This window comes from Falco rusticolus, chromosome 9 (genome assembly GCF_015220075.1).
Source record: "Falco rusticolus isolate bFalRus1 chromosome 9, bFalRus1.pri, whole genome shotgun sequence".
NCBI lineage: Eukaryota > Metazoa > Chordata > Aves > Falconiformes > Falconidae > Falco > Falco rusticolus.
Genome location: NC_051195.1, coordinates 8,649,021 through 8,668,259, shown reverse-complemented (window position 1 = coordinate 8,668,259; position 19,239 = coordinate 8,649,021). Strand labels below are relative to the sequence as shown.

Genomic DNA, 19,239 nt, shown 5'->3' with positions numbered 1-19,239 from the left:
CCTCTTCAGCATGGTTTCCTTGCATTGACTTTGTTCACTGACGTCCAGTGTTTGATATTTTATTGAATTGCCATGAGCAAGCTTCTGGTGTGGTTGACAGTAAGCTGTGCCTAAGCACTGAGTAGGCAAAGTGGCCTGAGGTACAGTGAGCTGCTGCAGCCCTCCGGAGGTGTGGCGGGTCCTGTTAGCAAGTTGTGGTGTTGATGGCTACTTCTGTGCAGAAGTCTATGAACCAGATATAGATTTTCCTAGACTTGACCCATGTATACAAGGCTTCATTCATTTGCAGGTATCGGCTATCATTACAGTCTGTGGTAGTTCTGGAAATGCAAGTGGAAATACGAAAATTCTGGAAATTATCTTTATATTACAAAAGACAAGAAAAAAAAACCCCAACTCGCCACATTAGGTGAAGTTAAATGGAAGGAGAGCTGTAATGTTGAGTACTGCAGCAGAAAACTGGTTTTGCAGTTAATCAGATGCATTTAGCAGCGATTCTTTTCCTTTCTGAAGGCTGTGTCTTGTTTTCACACTGTTTCAAAGTACATGCCTTGACAAGCCTTCAGATTCTTTTTTGTAAGCTGAATGATTTGCCTGTTTCTTCTTTATTCAGTCTTTTTCTTGAATGAAATTTTGCTAGGCTTTATTGAAGCCAAGAGCTTGCCGTTTTTTTCTGAGAATACTTCCACAGCTGCATCCCGCTTTGCTGTGTGTGTGAGTTCTTGTGACTAACAACCTCAGCAACTGAAAAGGGAGGTAACTCCTTCTGTTTCTGGAGTTCTGCTCTTTGGAAAAATTAGGAATGGTAACAGCAAATCTAAGTAAATGAACGTACTCATCCCAATCAAACACAAAATCTTAAGTAGTAACTTCTTTTAATTAGTGTTTCTCTAATTCCTCTTTGAACATTCATGGACTTGACTGCCTGTCCTGTAGGCTGCATGCTGGACTCTAATGTCCAAGTGACTGAGGAATGTTAGGATTCCTTTTGTCTGCCATACAATCTAGCATTAATTTGGGTGTGCTAATTTCATTATAGGTAATCCTTGAAGGGACCCATTCACAAAGAAATGTAGTTACTATTAGTCATTTCTTATAATGTGGCAATAAAGCTTTGAAGTTCCTTTAGTGGCAGTGTTAATATGTGTAATATCGTAGCAACACATCATGACCTGCGCAATCCAGCCCTAAATTCTCAGGAAGTCCACACTTGCAGCTTCATTCATTCCAGAGAGCACTTGCTAGTGTTTTTCTACCCCAAACACTTATCTCCAGAAATTTATTTCTGATTTCAAAATTTAAAAGACACAGCATTTTCTGTACCATATTATATTATAATTTTCTGACATTTTTACGACCATTCTTTGGTTTCGATCTTGTGTTTTCCTTGCCAGTTTCTTGGATGTTCTCTTATATTGTTGTTCAGTGAATTTGCTGATGGGAACTGGTGAGACGTACAGGATCTTGAAGTACAGGAGAGAACAGTGAAATTACTTTGCTTGTTTGTTTTTCTTTTTCTTTTTTTTTTTATTCCAATTAAGAAATAGAAAATTGCTTAATTTAAAAAGAAGCATTTGCCTCTGTGTGTGTTATATATATGTATACAGTTTATTCATTTTCAGTTCTGAATTGCGATATTCCAGATACAGGGGTGGGTTAACTGTTGGTAAATGATTACTTTTTATTGGTAATAGACTTTATTTAATTTCCTCTTTGTTTCAGGTGATTAATTTCCATCAGGTTGAGCCTTTGTAGTTAGATTACTTTCTAAATTAACCATAGAGATTCTGGTGATGATTTTGGGGCAATATCTTGTCTCTTATTCTTTCCACATGTTACTGCACTTTTGTGCTTTTCAAGATGTTTCATGCACACCTGGAGATTTTTTTGCACAGGCACTATACCAGAAAGTGTAAGAGTCTTTACTTGCTGCTTCATCTCAGCTCAGTCACTTTCTTTATCTAGAGGTGGAATGAGGTATTACTAGAGCAGTTCCATCTGAAGGTATTTGGTTCCAGTTCTTCATCTGGAGATGAACAGCCTTCTGTCACAGTGAAGCATAGGAACATAGGAAAAAACAACAAAAAAATTAATTACTGTGCTCTGCATTTCAGGGTGTGACACAATAAGCAGAGGTTTTCCTCAAGTCCAGCACTGGGGCTGGGACTGTGAATTATTGAGCACCACCGTGAGCGCTGCACTCCTGCCGTGTTGTGTGGGGTAGGGGGCCATGCTCAGCAGCTGGGTTCTTCTGATTTTGCGTGGCTTTGCAGTTGAGCTTGTTTGTTTTTTCAATTAGTGTGATTTCATTGATTGACAGGTCAGTCACTCAGGTCTAAAATGACATTCCAGAAGTCTGTGGACAATGAGATGAATAGGTTGGAGATAACTTACATAATTGTTTTGCTCCATGTGACTGCAGAGCCAGTCATGCATCCACTGGAAATGAGTTTGTTATGCTTTTACCAATATACAAAAAGGGAATTTTATTTTTCTTGACCTTAATGGGAGATGATTTAGATGACTGCTAGGCAATTGGGAAGAAGGACCTTTTAGATTAGAGGAAAAAAACCACACACACATATGTACGTATGTGTGCACACAGGTATTTACATACGCATAATGCTATGCATCTAGCTCTAGCAAATGGCACATTGTATAGAACGTACTGCACTTTTTGTGACTAATGAAATTAAATACTGAATTGGAAAAGTTGCATGAACTTTAATTGGTCATATTGCCAGGCACTCTCCCAGCAAACCTAATTAGCCTCAAGCTACAGAGCACTATTAACAGGTGGGTTGTTTTGTGTTGTATTGTTTTCATTAATTGGAAAATGTCAGTCTTTTCCAATTTATGGGTTGAACAGAAACTTTCATTTTGTTGTCAATATGGCAGTGGAAAGTTCAGGGGGAAAACAATCACTTTGTATAAAGAAAGAAAAATAAAGCTGAAACATTAACATGTGTAAGAAGCATGTACAGACGAGGACATAGCAAAGATATTTCCTTTTTTAAAATTCTTTCTCCAATGACATTAGGAATGTGTGTGGAAAACAAAAGTGTGTTAAGGGACTCACTTTCTTTGGTTTATTTCCTGCTTTGATTTTTCATAATCCTGAGCCTGATGTCTCCTCTACTGATTCCTGAATCAGGAATACTGATTCCCCAGGATCCCTTTGATAAGAAAGAGTCTTTTTAGTTTCACGAACTCTGCTCAAATGAGAGGCAGTTTGTTAAAGTGCGTGTAAGAAAGTTGAATCTCTCATTGGGGAGAGATTAAAGCGCATCTGGTGGCAGACAGGCTGAATTTGCAAATTCTGTTTTCTGTGGCATTATTTGGAGATGTCACGTGTTCTACCCCCCGTGACCTCTTAATTACTTACTACAGTTACAAATAGGCAGGCAGGCTCCCAGCGATCCAGGCCTTTACCGTGCATCTTACCTCTACCTTTCAGCTAATACTCAAATTACTGTTCTCATGCTCAAGTTCAATATGCGAGAACTGTGGCTAATCTTTCTTTTTTTTTTTTTTTTTTTTGGTAACTCTTTTGTATCTGCTCTGTTTTCTCTCCCAGCAATTTTGTTTCTGTATTTCTTATCACTATTATGCAAGTCTGTAAAAAGAGATGCTTTAAATATGAAATGTATTTTTTAAGCTGTATTTACAATAAATACATCATTTTAGTTTCAGAAATATAAGAAAATCCTGCTATACTAAGCAGTGGCTTAATGAGGCTAAAAATGTAATTCCAGAAAATTAAACAGGAAGGTTATCTTAAAAAGAGATATTGACAACTTGCTATTTAAATAAAACCCTTTAATAAATGAAGTCCCTTTGCTCTCATAGGCAGTGCTGATACTGTTCCATGGTGTCCTGTTCAGGCTCTGTATGATGATTGTGGCAGCAGCAGAGGCTCAGCTATACTAGATCACCTGTCATGAAAGACAGCTGTTGCCCTAATGAGTTGACATGTACCATCTTTGCCAAATGAAAACAACAGAGAGAATGGGAAGCCTGGAGAGGTCAGGTAATATGCTTTAGGTCGCACACCACATGAGTGGCAGAACTAAGGATAATAACCAAGTCTTCTGATTGCTCATGATCATCATCCAGAGCTCATGCTGACCTACTTTACCGCTGCCTTTCGTTTTTAAAATTAAATCCTTGCTATGAATTTTCGTAGAGAAGTTCACTGAGCCCTTAGTGCCTATTGGTTTCTCAAATACTCATTTCTCACTCCCTTTCACCTTGTCTTTTGAATGAACTCAGATTTTTCTTGGTAAATGGCCAGTCTATATGAGCTTTGCCAAAGGGGAAAAGTTATACAGCAAAGAATCTCATAAAGGTGCTAAAGTTTTCAGTACTCTGATGCATGTTAGTGACTAATGCACTTACTGTGGAACTTAACAGCTAATTAACTTTTCAGTTAACTCCTTGTGGTATAATAAAGATAAATAAAATGAAAAGCAGAAAATGTAATTGAAGTAACTTGCATGCAAAAACTTTCAAGTCTGGGTTTAATGTGGCTATCAAAGTTGCAGCATTTGGCTTTGGTACTTTAATTGTTTCAGGCTCACAACTACTAACTAAGAGTTAGTAAAGGCGCTTCAGAGTTGTGTGCTCTTCAACCTTTTCTGACTTCCCTGAAAGATAAGCTTGCTCACTGTCTAGGTTGGAGGTGCTTAGTTCCTTCTAGAATTGGATGTTAAATCCTAGCTGACGTTGGAGTGTGGAAGAAATAGTAGAAATGTGGTGGGTTGGTGGGTTTTGTTGTTGTTTTGTTTTTGGTTTGTGTTTTGTTTTTTTTTTTTTTTTTATCCCCATGCACAACCTGCCATTTCTGCATGACTATTTGGAGGATCAATAAGTCTCTGAGACAGATTTACTAGCCAGCATACTACCCAGCAGACGTATCCCTTAAGATTCATGGCTGTTCACGTGTATCCTGTCATCAACAGCAGGTGCTGACTGCAGAATTTGCACTTTGCCTGTACTCGCATCGCAAACCAATGCGTATATCATTGCTGCTTCTTCATAGTGTTATGTTCCATCAAGCTTGGCTCTTATACAAGGAGTATATTAACTGCAAAATCTGTTTCCCTATATTTGTGAATAGTAGGTAAACAACAGGAAATTTCCCCATTTCTTAGAATGCTTGTTTGAACATTTATTACTTACTGGTGGTAGGAACAGGATGGAATGTTATTTTGTCTTATCATTATTTTATTGTGTTATCTTGGTTCTCTTATTTACCCACTTCAGCCCTCATGTGCTTGCATGTCCTGGTTGGTTCTTGTAAGGTGGCCCACAAGTCCTGGTGCATGATCAGGTAGTTTTCTTTAAAGAGAAGCTGGTATTGTATGCAGTTGTCCTGGAAGGTGTTAAGGGAGCATTTAATAAATAAGAAATATGATCTGGCAAACCTGAATGAGGTAGAATGACCCTCTAAGAGACCCTGGAAAATTCATGGTGTCATAGATGGTGGATATTTTGTACTTTCACCTTTGTTGTTGTTTATACATTGATCTGGAAGGGACCAGGCAAAGCAGCAGAGGCAGAAAGACAAGACCGGAGACGAGGCAGCATGCCTAAGCCCAGAGACAAGCCAGTGCACAGCTCCGTGCACAGCTCCATCCACAGCGTGGTACCAAGCCCTGCTGATGGATTTCAGAGATCCTCACTCCTGCTTTATTTGCAGGTATTAGGTGGGTTATAGTGGAAAACAAGTGTCTATACAGAAATTTGCTATTGATGGCTATAAAATGATATATAACATTGTATTTGTCTTGAAAACTCACAGCTTTCTGAAGACTTTTTTTGTTGGATGAAATAATTTGAATTGAGTAATTTAACATCATGCAGCTGCTTTAGTTCACTGTGATATGTGCAAAGGTAATTCTAATAAAAACATCTTAATGAAGTAAGTGCTACCAAAAAAACAAGACTGCAGAACAGTGATTTTTAGAGAAAGAATCTATATTGCATTATAGCGAATAGCACTTACTTCATTTGCATTTATAGTAACCTAAGAGATATTAATTGCTCAGCTGTTTTTATCAGCGGCATTGCATAATTTCTTACCACTTATGGCTTTGCCTGCATGGAATGTTTTCTGAATTTTGTTGTTTGCGTATAGGGAATCAGTTAATGAGACATCAATTTAAGTAAGCCATTTTGGCTCTTCTGTGGTCTAGACTCGCTCAAGTCTTACAGTTGTTAAACTGAAGTAATTGCTCAGATGCTGGTGTGTATCCTAGAGTCTGCAAATTAATGCTGGGATTGCCAAGCACGGATTAAGTAGTTCCTACTTCTGAAATGTAACTGGCAGCTGTTGTTTCCTCAGAAATGCAGGTTTTCATTCCTAACAAATCTAGACAAGTAAATTCTGTTTGTCTTTATGGTTAAAGGAGGTTTGAAAATGTACGTACTTTAAATATAAAAACCGATTTGAAGTGAGTGGAAACCTCAGGCTGTTGACATCTTACTAATGCAAACTGCAGTGTTCCAGAATTAGTGGATCCTTGAGGATATAGCTTTATGGTCATAAAAAATAATTTCTGTTCTCCTTAAGTAATTTGAAATAAAAAAGCTAATAGAGGTTTATTTTAAAGCATTATTTGAAAAAAGCCGAATAACTCATTAACAGAATTTATTGTATGGATGTGGAAATTAAAATTAAGTTAAATTCTAAAAATATTAATAATGAACAACTTAATATATTCTAAGTGGTACAGTGGCCATGGAGTTGAAAAATTTAACCTTAGAATAAGAGTTTCAGACAATTCTGGAAAAGAATACACAACAGATTGAAATCAGATAACGAAGTAAGGCCTGTCCAGTGCCCTGAAGTGTTAGGGGTTACAGGATTCCTGAAAGTGTTTCCTTTTCACTGTGTACTTCTTATTTTAATACTTAATGTTGAGAGGAATATAACAGTAAATAACCCTTCCTTCTGTGTTCTTGCTTTGCCTATTGAGTCCTATGATGGTTTGTATTAATGATGTTTGGATAGTTCAATATTGTATAAGCATGAATTTGCCTTTGAAATGTCAGTGAATTCTGTTTCGTGTTCCAGAGAGTGTTCAGATGTTATGGGCTGGGAGGGGTTGACGTTCCCACTATAGAGCCGTTATGTTACTCATTGTTGTGGATGGTAGGAACTGTAGGAACTCTCATTAGAGAGCTCTCCTCTCGAAGGTGAACAGCCTTTCCGTTTTCCCATGTTTCTTCAATGCCAGGACGTTAGGTCAGTGCAGTTGCAGGGGAAACCGTCCTGCCCTTGGATTATCAGTCATCCTTTTGCTATGTTGGCCTGGAAGGTGGGCTGATCCCCTTGGTGATTATCACAGCTTAATTCTGATAATATTTTCTCAATGTCTGTACTTTCCCTCGTGTTTTGTTATGTTGCTATGCCCTTATTAAAATTTCCAAGGTGTGGTTTTTTTTTTTTCTTTCCCTCCCCCCCCCCCCTTTTCTGTCCTTAATGTAAATACAGAAAGTTTGGCTGCAGTATGACTGCAACAGAGCAGTCAAAGCTCTTCTGGAGCATCTTGCTAGCAGTGGAGAATAAAACATTTTTACAGTTTTCTTTAGGTGGATTTTATCTGCCATTTCTCTGACTCGCTGCCTCAAAAAGGCATTGTCCTTTTTTGTTGAACTCTGTGGCTCGATTTTTTTTTTTTTTTTTCAGGAAAGGTTTAAGGATATGCATCAATTAGTCCATGTTTTTCCCCCACTTGCCTTTAATCAGATTGGTGTTTATTTTTAACTTGATACAAAGTACTTAATCAGTGTGGCTGCTAGCATAACATTTCACATTTCTCAGTCTTAAACAATCAGTAAGCTACTAGAAATTAAAAGATTCTTTCCTTCCAGACAGAGAAGTTATAACAGACTTGTAGCAATTGCAACATTGTGTCAAATGCACTGGAATAATAAACAGAGCAAGCAACCCACGGCCTGGGTAACAACAAAGGCCGTAATTCACATGCATATATGCTTTTTTCCTCCCTTAGAATCTAGTCGCGGTGAGTTTGGGGTATCAGTTGGTATATGTTTATACCTCTCTTCAAGCATAGTTAAGTACCCCAAAATAGGTGTTATCTCCCATGACAATCTAGCAAAGACTCTAGACCTAAACTCAGTAATTTTCTCCCTGGGTCTGAATAACCAGGTTGCATTCAGATTTTTATATCGGAATATAGCAAACTTGCTTTATATATTTATATATACACACACGCACATATATATAGGGGAATTGCATCTGAAGACTCTATACAATGTGTTTGTATAGCACAGAAGGGAATTAATTTTCTTTTTATTCCCAATTTTTATATAACTGTAACCTGATTGGTTTAGGCCCTGCTTTTTCCACACACTCGATGTTTTCAAATTCAGCTCAGTACATTTGTCACTTAGCAAAGGAAAAACATGTTTCTCTGCTAGCAGTATAAAAATGGAGTTTAAGATTCCATTCTCTTCTGATGCCCTTTCTGGGATTTTTGGGGATGTTAAGAACTGTGATGTTAAGTATGTGTTTCAGGGCAACAGAAGAGAAAACAAGCCTTCATTTAAAAGCAGATGTATATTACAATAGGGGAATAGTGTAATTTTACATACACATCTTTGTGTTTGGTGCAGCATGGGAATTGGGAGCTTCTTGCAAAAAATAGATATTTGCATTTTAGTGGCACTTATATGAATTGTCATAGAAAATTTAAATTCCTTAAGTGTCTTGGAAGCTTTTACCCAGAATCTATATAACGTTACTTAAGTAGCGCAGTGATGATTATTAAGGAATTGGGTGTAACTAAAGTGCAACGCTGGTATACAGTTACGCTGGTTTTGTTCTAGAGGACTTCTTTAGCTAGTAGGCAATGACCAAATGTTGTAACCTAAGGCTTGCTATGTGAAATGGAAAATAAAAGTCTGGCTTTTCTTATGTACTTCGTAAAACATGAAAGAATGAGAAGACTTTCATAGAGTCCCAAACAGATTGCAAGTTTAGTTTCTCAAATTTAATTTTCAGCATTAAATGGTCATTTTGGCATTCTTCAGCTTAAAATTCCTTCTGTAGGGCAAATCTGTCTTGAGTTTGGCTTTGGTCTTTTTGGTTTGGTTATTTTTGGTGGTTGGTTGAGTTGTTTCCTTTGTTGTGTGGTGTGTCTGTGTTTGTTTGGTTGGTTGGTTTTTTAAGGAGATACCTGAATTTAATAGTGGGTTTGATGGTGCTATTAATATGTAAATGATTCCACAGAATGTAGGCTAAAACATCAGCATTAATACTTGACTATAAACCACTGAAGATGGTAAAACAGAATAGCTGTGTTTAAAACTGGTTTGAGTCAAATCAAAGTTTTCACTAAAAATGTAAGCACTGTATTCCCAGAACCCTCAGCGCCTTGGTTAACTGTTTTAAAAAAATATGTTTATAAAGACTTTGCTCAAATGTATTGGTAATAAATAATTCTAGAGCTAGGCAATGGAGCGGATTTGATCCAGATCCAAACATTGATTGCGTGTGGATTAGAATACTGCACGGGGTGGAGCAGTGTGTGCACTATCAATTCGATTCTCAGTAACTTAGTTCAGAGAAAATTGGGCCTTGGGATCACTGTTCATCATAATTTAGGGTATATTGTCCACAAGTTCTATTCTTCACATTAGTTTCTCAGAGATGGTGAGACTCTTACCAGCTGATATGAATTTAATAGCTTATTTCACCTTACAACACCTGTACACATCTGATCAATAGTCTATTTTAATGAAAGAAGACTTGAACTCTAGGTGTTAAGATTATATTAGATGTAGGTAGTAAAAATGTTATTTGAAGTGTTTCATGCCTCAGACCTTGTTTTTGACTCTCAGATCTCACTGATTTGGGTGATAAGACAACAGGTATTTGTACTCCAGGCAAAATGCTGTTTCTCAGACATTCACAAAGCAAAAAGTTATGGTCAGCAAGATCTAAAAGGCATGAAAAATGAATTTTAAGCAATTGAATAAAATTTCTTGACAAGTTGTAGAAATTATATAATATTGAGAAATTAACGAGTTTCTTACTTTTATTGGAAAATATATGCATGTTTGATTTTGGCCCTGTGGAGCACCAGAATTTGGTTATATAATTAAACCTTGCTTCAGATACTGTCATTACAGCATTGAACGATAGCTTAGAGTAAAGAAACTTCTACATTGTTATTTCAGTAAATCTACTTAGAACTGTATGATCCTCGTGTTGTCTGAGCTATGCCTGTCAGGCTCCTTCCTAATACGGCAGCTTCAGAAAAAGGTCTGAAGCATGTATTGAATGAAGATATTTTTGTTTCAGTGCTCATCTGTTACTCAAACAGTCAAGATTGTCAAGAAAAGTAGCAAAAGTGATGCTAGTATGCATTAGTTTTGGTATTCATACACAGCAATAGATCTGCTCAGTCAGAACTGGAATGACACAACTAGTTTATTTCACATGTGGCTGTTCAGCTTCTTAAGTTTTAGCCATTTCTGACCAAAGAAGCTCTATTTTAACTGGTAGTTTGAGAAGCTGCGTGTCCCCATAGTTAATACGCTGGTTTACCCAATCCTGAAGTGATCAGTTCTCCGAGTTCATTTTAAGGGATGTTACTTCTATGCAGCTACTCGAGACATGCCTGCCATAAGACTAAGGGACATTTTGTTTTGATTCTGTAGACCAGCAGTTCAGATGAGTTGCAGGAGACAAGTTTTTCCATCTGTTTCCCATCCTCAGTGCAGCTTGCAGGAATCTTTTCTGATTTCTTCCAGAACAATTGCATTTTAGGATACAAAAAATAGCTTATTGGGTTCATGTTTTCGGATTCTAAATTACCCAGCCGATGGCATTGTTCAGGAGACAGAAACCCAGAGTAAGAATAACCTAAATTTAAGTCACTATGGGTACGCGAAGTATTATGTAGCTCATGATTCCTCAAGCCAAAATTCGAATTACGCCGTCCTGTGTAGATGCAGACCTGCTCTGGGTAGGATGTGAAACTGCTTCTTCCCACAAAGTTGGAGAATCTTTGGTAGCCAGTAGAACAGACAGTTGTATTGGGTTTACGTTCAGAAAAAAGAAATTAGAGACAGACGAATTGTGATTAATCCAGCTTCTGCTGGACCTAGCCAGAAAAGCAAGTTCTACCTTGTTAATAAGGGCTGGATACTAGACCTAACAAAATTACTCCATTCAAGAACTTTAAAAGATTTAAAGAGGAGGAAGCATCGTGACCACAAGGTTTTTGGGTTGTATATTCATTGCATCAAGACATGCTGCATCTTGCGATTGTTTTAACCTGTGTGAAAGTTAACTATAGTCTCAGTGGACAGGAGTACAGAATAAATATGCATTTTTACATAGCCTTACGCTTAGCCAGTGGATTTCACAGCCACATACAGAAATGGAAATTCAGTTTAGTCTGTCATCACTCCTGGTTTACATACAAATGAGCAGAAACTCAGTACAGTTCTCAAGGATAGGTCTGATAAAGCTGTAGTGTGATTTGAATGTCATGCAGTAGGGTTGCTTGCCACTTGAAATTAAGTAATATAGTTTAGCAGAGGTTAGGATCTAGGACTTAATTGTATCCTGGGTTTCCCTAGGCTAGGATTCAACTTCTTTGTGTCTCTTTTTCAATGCAAGAAAGCATTCTTTGAAAATATATAGTGCTTGAAATTAAAGTAGGAGTAGCTTTCTAAAGAAAGTGACAGCTGAAATAAAAACCCATTAGGTTATGATTTATTGTCTTTGTGTGTTTTTGTGTGTAAAAGTTTCACTTCAACACTGTTAATAATGAATCTCTTCTTTTCTTTTCTAGGTTGTCTTAGTCTTCGCTCTTAGTATTGGTGCTCTTGTAATATACTTCATAGATTCGTCAAAGTGAGTATTCTAGTACATATTCCTTACCCTCCTTTCCTGCAGCAGTTATACATCTTTAAATTGCTCCATTCATCTACTTCAAATCAGCGCTTGGTCTCATCACCTGAGCGCGAAGAACTTTATAATAGTGCTTGGTCTACTGAAATAATTCAAGAATGGGAAAAAGATCTTATATTAAAAAAAAAATCTTATATAAAATGGAAAAAGATCTTACAGATTGAACGCAGTCACATTGCATCTGTAGAATGTAGAGAAAAACTACTTCTGTGTGTTGAGATTATACATACTGTTATAAAATGGTTGTTTTTATGTTCATTGGGTGTATGTAGAATGGCTCAAATTCCAGACTAGGATAACAAATACGTGAGAATATTCACCAAAAAATTAGTTTGCAGGAGGAAAAAAGTGTCGTAGGAGACTGACTTGGAACGCTTCTGAAAAACTCTGAATGAATTAGTATGAGCATTATATATTGCATATCTGTTCAGACTTCAAACTCCTCGGTTCGATAGATTTTTCCCAAGACAAGGTGAGCCAGTAAAAACGTGCAAAGCATGTCAGTATTTTTTTAGATTTACACCAACATTATTGTATAGTGTTGCAGTTTTGGCCAGGCAATAGAAAGTTTCATCCTGACCTTTTGAGGTATGTGATGGTTTGATACAAACTGGTGTAACTAGAAATATCCTCTCTGCGATCGTTCGTACATCACCCTTGCTTTTGTATCAAGCTGGACACTGTCAGTGGCGTTAACAGGCAAATTGGTAACCTAACACGTAAGAAACCAATAAAAAGGGACTTAATAGAATATTACTCTGATGAATCCAGTTATTTTGGGAGGATGATATTCTAAAGTATCAATAGCATTTTAAAGCTGTAGGACTACATATGTGCAGCTTTTCTCCCAAGTAGTTTTCGGCTTGCTGTTACTGCAGCAGGTAGGAGAGTATGCTGGAGTCACCCCACGTGAGCCAGCCTAGCTGTCTGTAACAGCAGTGGTTATGTTCTACAACAATCCTTATGTGGCTCAGAAAATTAGGCGTTTCACCATTGATGTTTGTACATACTGATATTTAGGTAGGTGGTAGCACCAGCAAAAGGCATTAAGTCCTGGCTTATCAGTGCTATATCATGTGCATTTCAAGCCATACCTTTGTAGCCTCGGTGTGTCAAACGTAACACAAGTAACTAACACAGAGATTTTCTTTGTGGAGAAGAGCCAAGTGGTGGGAAAACTCAAGCTCTGTCTTGAGCTCCCTTGAAAGGGACGACAATGATTTTTCCTTCTTAACATTGCAGTGAGCATTCTCATTAGTTTTAGCAATTTTTTCTTTATTATGTCACTACTGAAGCACGTAAGGTAGTGATTTTCTAAAGACCTTTTAAAAAACTTTTTGAAACACAAGGGCAAAACTTCTGGGTGCCCAACGTATCCAGGTCGAAAGTGTCAAACAGAATAAAACCTGTTTCAATTTCAGACCAACAAAATACAGCTATGTGTTTGGGCAGTTTTCTTTTGGAAAACTAATGGATTTGATAATGATTTTTAGGCATTGCATTCTAGAGACCTTTTTAAATTGTTTTTAATCAAGGAGAACAAAACTAACAACGTGGGAGATTTCTCTGACATGGTTAAGGTTTCAGCAGGCCGCTTAATCTATGTACTGCTACCAGCTTATTTGGCTGCTCTGCGAGCGGGGATAGCAAAATGTTTTAAGTGTAGGTTTCTCTGGGTTTTCAGCTAACATCGTACTTCCAGCTGCAGTTTAAATTCAGCAGCCTCAAGTTAGTATAGTCTGCTTCCACACTTTGCCTTTGTTTTCTCCTGCTACTCTTACCCTACTTCTCACACACCTTTGTCTTTTTTTTTTTTTTCTTTTTTTAATACTTATTAGTAGTTTAATTCAGGTTAGAAACTCCCCTGATATATCCCTGAAGGGAAAATTCTGCTTTATTCTGTATTAGCAGCTGACCTGACACACATTTCAGCAATGTAGAGTCAACTGTAGCAATATATCCGTCAATTTAAGGTTCCCAAGTGCATGATTAGTAAAAGTAATTCATTTCAGAATTTGGTTAAACAGTGAGTAATGAAGGTGTGGTGAGAGGAAGGCTTGTGATATCCTCAACAAAACAACTGGAAGAACAGAAACTATAGCTTTGCCAGGAGCAGTGGAGACAGCCAGGGTTTAGTGCTCACACCCACCAGACAGATAGCGACGTACACTGCTGCGTGCTTTCGCTGGACAATGCATTCCATAGCTGTTGTATTCCACCAGTGCCACGGACACTTAGCTGTCACTTGATCTTATGCATAGAGTGACAAAAAAATCGTGTCTTCAATCCAAAGCTGAAGAGTACTAGTGTAAGCATTTGTCTAAACCAAAATGCCAGTGATCTGTTCAGCCAAGGCTTTTAATCTGTTAGTAGATCTTCAGATGCGGTGGCAGATACCTCCACAAGGGAATCCCACGTGACTTCATATGTAAGGGGCATCAAGAAAGATGGGAATAACAGCACCACTTTCTTAGATAGCGAAGGAAGGGGAAAGAGTGGAAAGACCGCTGAGTTTTTTCACGCAAGGATGTGTGTCGTGATTAATTCTAGTGGAAGACACTGGGGAAGTCAGTAAGGTTCGTACTGAAGGTACTACCCATCGCTCCCGGTGCTATATTCATGGTGTAGCGAAGGTGACTAGGGGCAAAATGAGTGCCACCACAGCTGTTGAGAGGAGGGTAAACTAAAGCATTTTGATGGAACCCAGGTCATCACTGGAAGCGACACTCTCCCAGTCTAGTACTACATAAAATAGCATTGCACTTGGCATACCATTTGCAGAGATCTGAGCTCAGAAAACAGTGCAGCTTCATTAGCGTAGTATCCCCCAGACCAGTTAGTCCTACATCTCAGCAGAGCCAATTAAGCTGCTTTGCGTTGCTGCTGTACTAATTCTGGTTCTGGCACAAACTTGGGCATCTCTGCACCATACGCCATTACAAAATATGGGCACAGTTGTGATGCAGTACAGCTGCTTCAATCGGAATTGACTGTTCTTAGTAAGAAGCACTACTGAACTCACCTTTCAAGAAAGGTTCTAAACAAAATCACAAAAATTACCATTCCTGGTGGAAAGAATGAAGGTTCTTTATTGTGAGAATTCCATTCCCCTTCATTAAGAATAATCTGTTGTTTATTCAATGCTTCTACTTTTTACAAGCCACCAGCTTGAATTGTTGTCCCCTAGTACTGCACGATGTATATAGAAAATTTTTCTTTAAAGTGAATATGTACCCTTTCAGTGATGCGTGGTAGAGACTAATGGAAAATTTCAGTTCTTAAACTGAGATTTTATTTAGCAGACAAATGACTAACTTGGCATCCCTGTCAATTAAATCCAGTCACTTCCTGATAGGAAATGTTTCACTTATTACTAAAGGACTAGACTCTTCCCTTCCTTTATTTGTAGGATCTCATTCCTAAAATACTGTTTTCTTGGACAATGGTATTTTTCAAAAAGTTAATTGTGAAATATTTGCCGAAGAGATATTATAAATATCACCCACATAATTATTTTAATCTTTATGTAACAAATAACCAAATTGTTACAGTTTTCTTTTTAGAGATTCGATCACCTTTATGTCTGACTTCCATTTTTACTTTGAATAAAAGCAGAACGTTCAAAGTTGAACTTGTAAGCAGTTACTTAGAAGAGTTTTGATTAAGAAAGTGATCTACTTAGTATCCTATATCCTAGTGATGGTTCTTTTCAGATTCATGTTTCCTTTAAAATTTTTCATCAATGAATTTTTCAATGTAAGGAAATAATGGAAGTATCCTTCATTCCTAAGAGGAAAATCTGACTCGATATTTGACTTGATGTGGACTCTTTAGATCATTCTCTAGAGTCTGCTGTGTGTGCTGCAGTAGAATAGAGCTGGATGTCTGCCAATATTTTTTCATTTTCTGTGCTTTTTTGTAAGTAGTTTTCACAACCTTCCTCCTTCCTGTGTCTGCTTTTTCTACATGGAGAAAAATAAACAGGTATTTTAATACATATAAAAGTACTTATCTCAGTTTTATTTATGTCAGCATTAAAGATGAATTGCCTGTTTTCATTTCCATTTGTTATCCTGATCTCTGCATATCATACTGAATTAGTGACTTGAATAGAGTAGAGAATAACATTTGCTTGCCATGATAATTTGTAGGCACGGTCAGTGAAAGCACTAGCAGAGAACTCAATTTCCCGCTAAACCAGTAACTCAGGGCTCCTGTTTTCTATTTCTTGTAATGGCAGTAGCATGGAAACTGCTTATGATCTGAATCATCCGTTTCTGCTCCAGTTCTGTTTTCTCTTCTGGGGTGCAATGCAGTGTAATATGCAACCGTGGATATAAGCTGTGCTTTTCAGGCACAGAACTTTATTTATTTATTTATTTTCCAAAGAGCTTGCTTTCTAATGACCAGTTATTACTGTCCTGTCTGTTGAAGTTTGCCTCATTTACTGGGGTCCCTTCAGTACAAACTGACATCAATGTATAGATAATAAAGCCCATCAATGGCAAGGTGAAAACATGCAAACTCTCACAACTTGCTTAATATGTTCTACTTGCATGTGTTTTTCGGATTAGTTATTTGGAGTTGTTCGTATTTTTAGAGGCACCACTGGTGTTATCCCTAAATAGCTCATTTTTCCAATACTGTGTCACGTATTGTACTTGCTTAGAGTTGTACATAAAAGTGCCATCTGGTAATGAGTATAAAACAGCTGGATCTAAGAACAACAGTGGCACTGTGAATAGGGAGATTTATACAAATATACATACAGATGTATAGGTTCATTCTGAGCTCTGAACTTGATCTTAACTGGTATGTTCTTAACCAGACAGCTTTATTTCTTTTTATACGTGGAAAATAGAAAGGGTAAACTTAAAGACAACTCTACTTTTATTAAACCTTCTATATATTTATGTATATCTGAGAAGATTTCAGAAGTACTTGATCCTTTCACATACTGATTGTGTAAATTCCCCTTTGTTTTGATCCGATACCTAAGGAACCTGAATACTGTTCAAATGTAAAACTAGCAAGTTTGTCTTAAGTATAGCATAAGGAAAATGCCCTTATTCTGATTCTCAGTTTGATTTCTAAACTATTTTTTTTTTAAATTATGTGCTTTTTGCAAATGTGTCTATACTAGACTTTCCTTAAAGCTTTCCAAGTTTCTAAAACTATCAGAAAATACATATCCTCCTCATCTCCATAACCCTTTCCTCAATGCTATGACAGGAGAGCGAGCGCAAAGATGTACTTTTAGCTATTACGTACTAGGGTTTCATTGACACAGATCATACTTTACTCTATGAGAGTGTGAGACCTTGGCCTCTTTGGAATTGCATTAGTTGTGAATTAAACGTGAAGAGTACGGGCTAATGCAATTTAAAGCACAGTTTTAATTGATCAGATGAATTATCTTTTCAGTTTTGTTCTAGGATATAGTTTATTGAGGTAGCGTTTTTTGACAATGAACTACAAATTTAATTTCAAACAATCAAATCGTTTATAGAAGAAAAAAGAAAATACCTTCAATTGTTAAACTTTGTCGTGTGTGCAGCTTAACTGCTGATATTCTAATGCATCATTATTCGTTCTTTTGTCCAGCTTTGATTAAAATATGTATGTGCACACCAAAAGTATCCATGTATATGTTTGACTGCATAAAAATACATGCTCAGTTAATGACACATTAACTGTATTTTTGTGTGGATGACTTTTAGAAAGGATTGTCATTCCCTCCTGGGATACAGTTTTCTTGCGCTTTGTGTTTATTTAGAGTGAAGCAAGTCTTTGTTACATGCTTGCTTAGTAACAATATTGGCTAGAAACACCTATGCCAGAGATGCTGTACTAGAAATTGCTTAACAAAACGGTGCAAAATAAGAAGTCTGGTTTCTTGCTTTGGAGGATTCACATTGTTTTCTCCCATTGTTTGGGAATAGATTAGGAAGGATGCATTGGATATAAGTATTCTATTTGAGGAATTTTCTGTGTGATAGCACAAGGAGAAAAGTGTCATTAGCAAGTTCTCTTGGAATGTTTTACTAGCAAAATGTTAGGGTTTTTTTCCTAAGTGGCACTTTATTTAAAGTTCTTTTGAACTCTATTTTTCTGTGGGAATATTTGAGGATAAGCTGTGACTGTGTACCATGTTTGGCTTTGCTGCTTGTTCGCTACTGCTGTTGTCTTGTCTTGTGAAAGAGATTTGATTTAGTGCAGCACAATGTGCTATAGAAATATGACAAGGCTGATGAGGGTTATTTATTTAAATGTGTTACAGATACAGGCTGTCAATGCCCAAGAGAATTCACATCTTTCTCATTTGTTTAGGCTGTGTTACCTCTTTTGCAGATATGCTGACGTATGAACTTTGAGTAGTTCAGTAAGTCTGTAAACATCAAAAATTAAGCATTTTTAGGTACCAATCTCATATTTTCATTACAAATCAGTCAGCTTTTCCACATCACCTGGATTAATCTGTAGAACATTTTGATGAGTCTTTCTCAGTTTCATGGTTCTTAGGGGAAAAAGCAGTTGAAATTTCAGTTGTAAATCAAACAAATGCTGTTGCATCTGAATTTCAAGTGAATCCCATCGGTCTGATCTGTCTATAAAAAGAAGTAAGATGTATCTAAGGTCATCAGAAATGTAGTTCTTAGAGAAAGTTCATTGTTTTGGTCTTTGATTTTGTTATTCCACAAAACAGTCTAATAAACTTTGTTATAAGCTTCAGGTTACAGTTTAATTGTTTTGGTTTTCTAAATGTTGTGAATGTATTTTTCTTTTACATTTCTATGTCTTGCATTCTTTAAAATAATGCTGTTTTCTGCTTCAATAAAGAATTTTTGAGCCATGCTGTATCATTTTGCTGAGGACATCCCTGGCTGTTCAGGCTTCTATGCTCATAAGTATTGCATTTACCAATATTTTGAGTGCATACAGATTCTACGTAGCATTTCAGTCTTCATGTTTGAGGAATTAAGTAGGGCTTAAATATAGCACTAAGCTTTGTGTCAACCCTTTCTACTTACGGTGAAATTTACTCTTGCAAAAATATTTTTATTATGTTTATAACCCCCTTCTTTGTCTTACTATACTCATTAACCCACACTAAGTGGCCACCAGAGGATTCCTTCATATTTTAAGTACACATTAGAGTTAATATGTATACTTTTTTTTTTTTTTCTCCTGATGGATGAGTAGAGATGGAGCAGATGACTTAAAATTCTGGGATCTGGTTCAAGGAAATGTTTTTAGATGATATTTACCATTGCTAACATTGCCAA

General features: G+C 37.0%; 1 protein-coding gene across 28 annotated transcripts in view; it reads left to right on the top strand.

Moving 5' to 3' along the window:
- KCNMA1 (potassium calcium-activated channel subfamily M alpha 1) overlaps positions 1 to 19,239 on the top strand; it is a 506,074-nt gene that overhangs the window by 224,148 nt on the left and 262,687 nt on the right. For all 28 annotated transcript variants that reach the window (XM_037399258.1, XM_037399257.1, XM_037399256.1 and 25 more), the window contains one exon: positions 11,835 to 11,896. In XM_037399258.1, the coding sequence (XP_037255155.1) occupies positions 11,835 to 11,896 (62 nt within the window). The remainder of the gene's footprint in view (positions 1 to 11,834; positions 11,897 to 19,239) is intronic.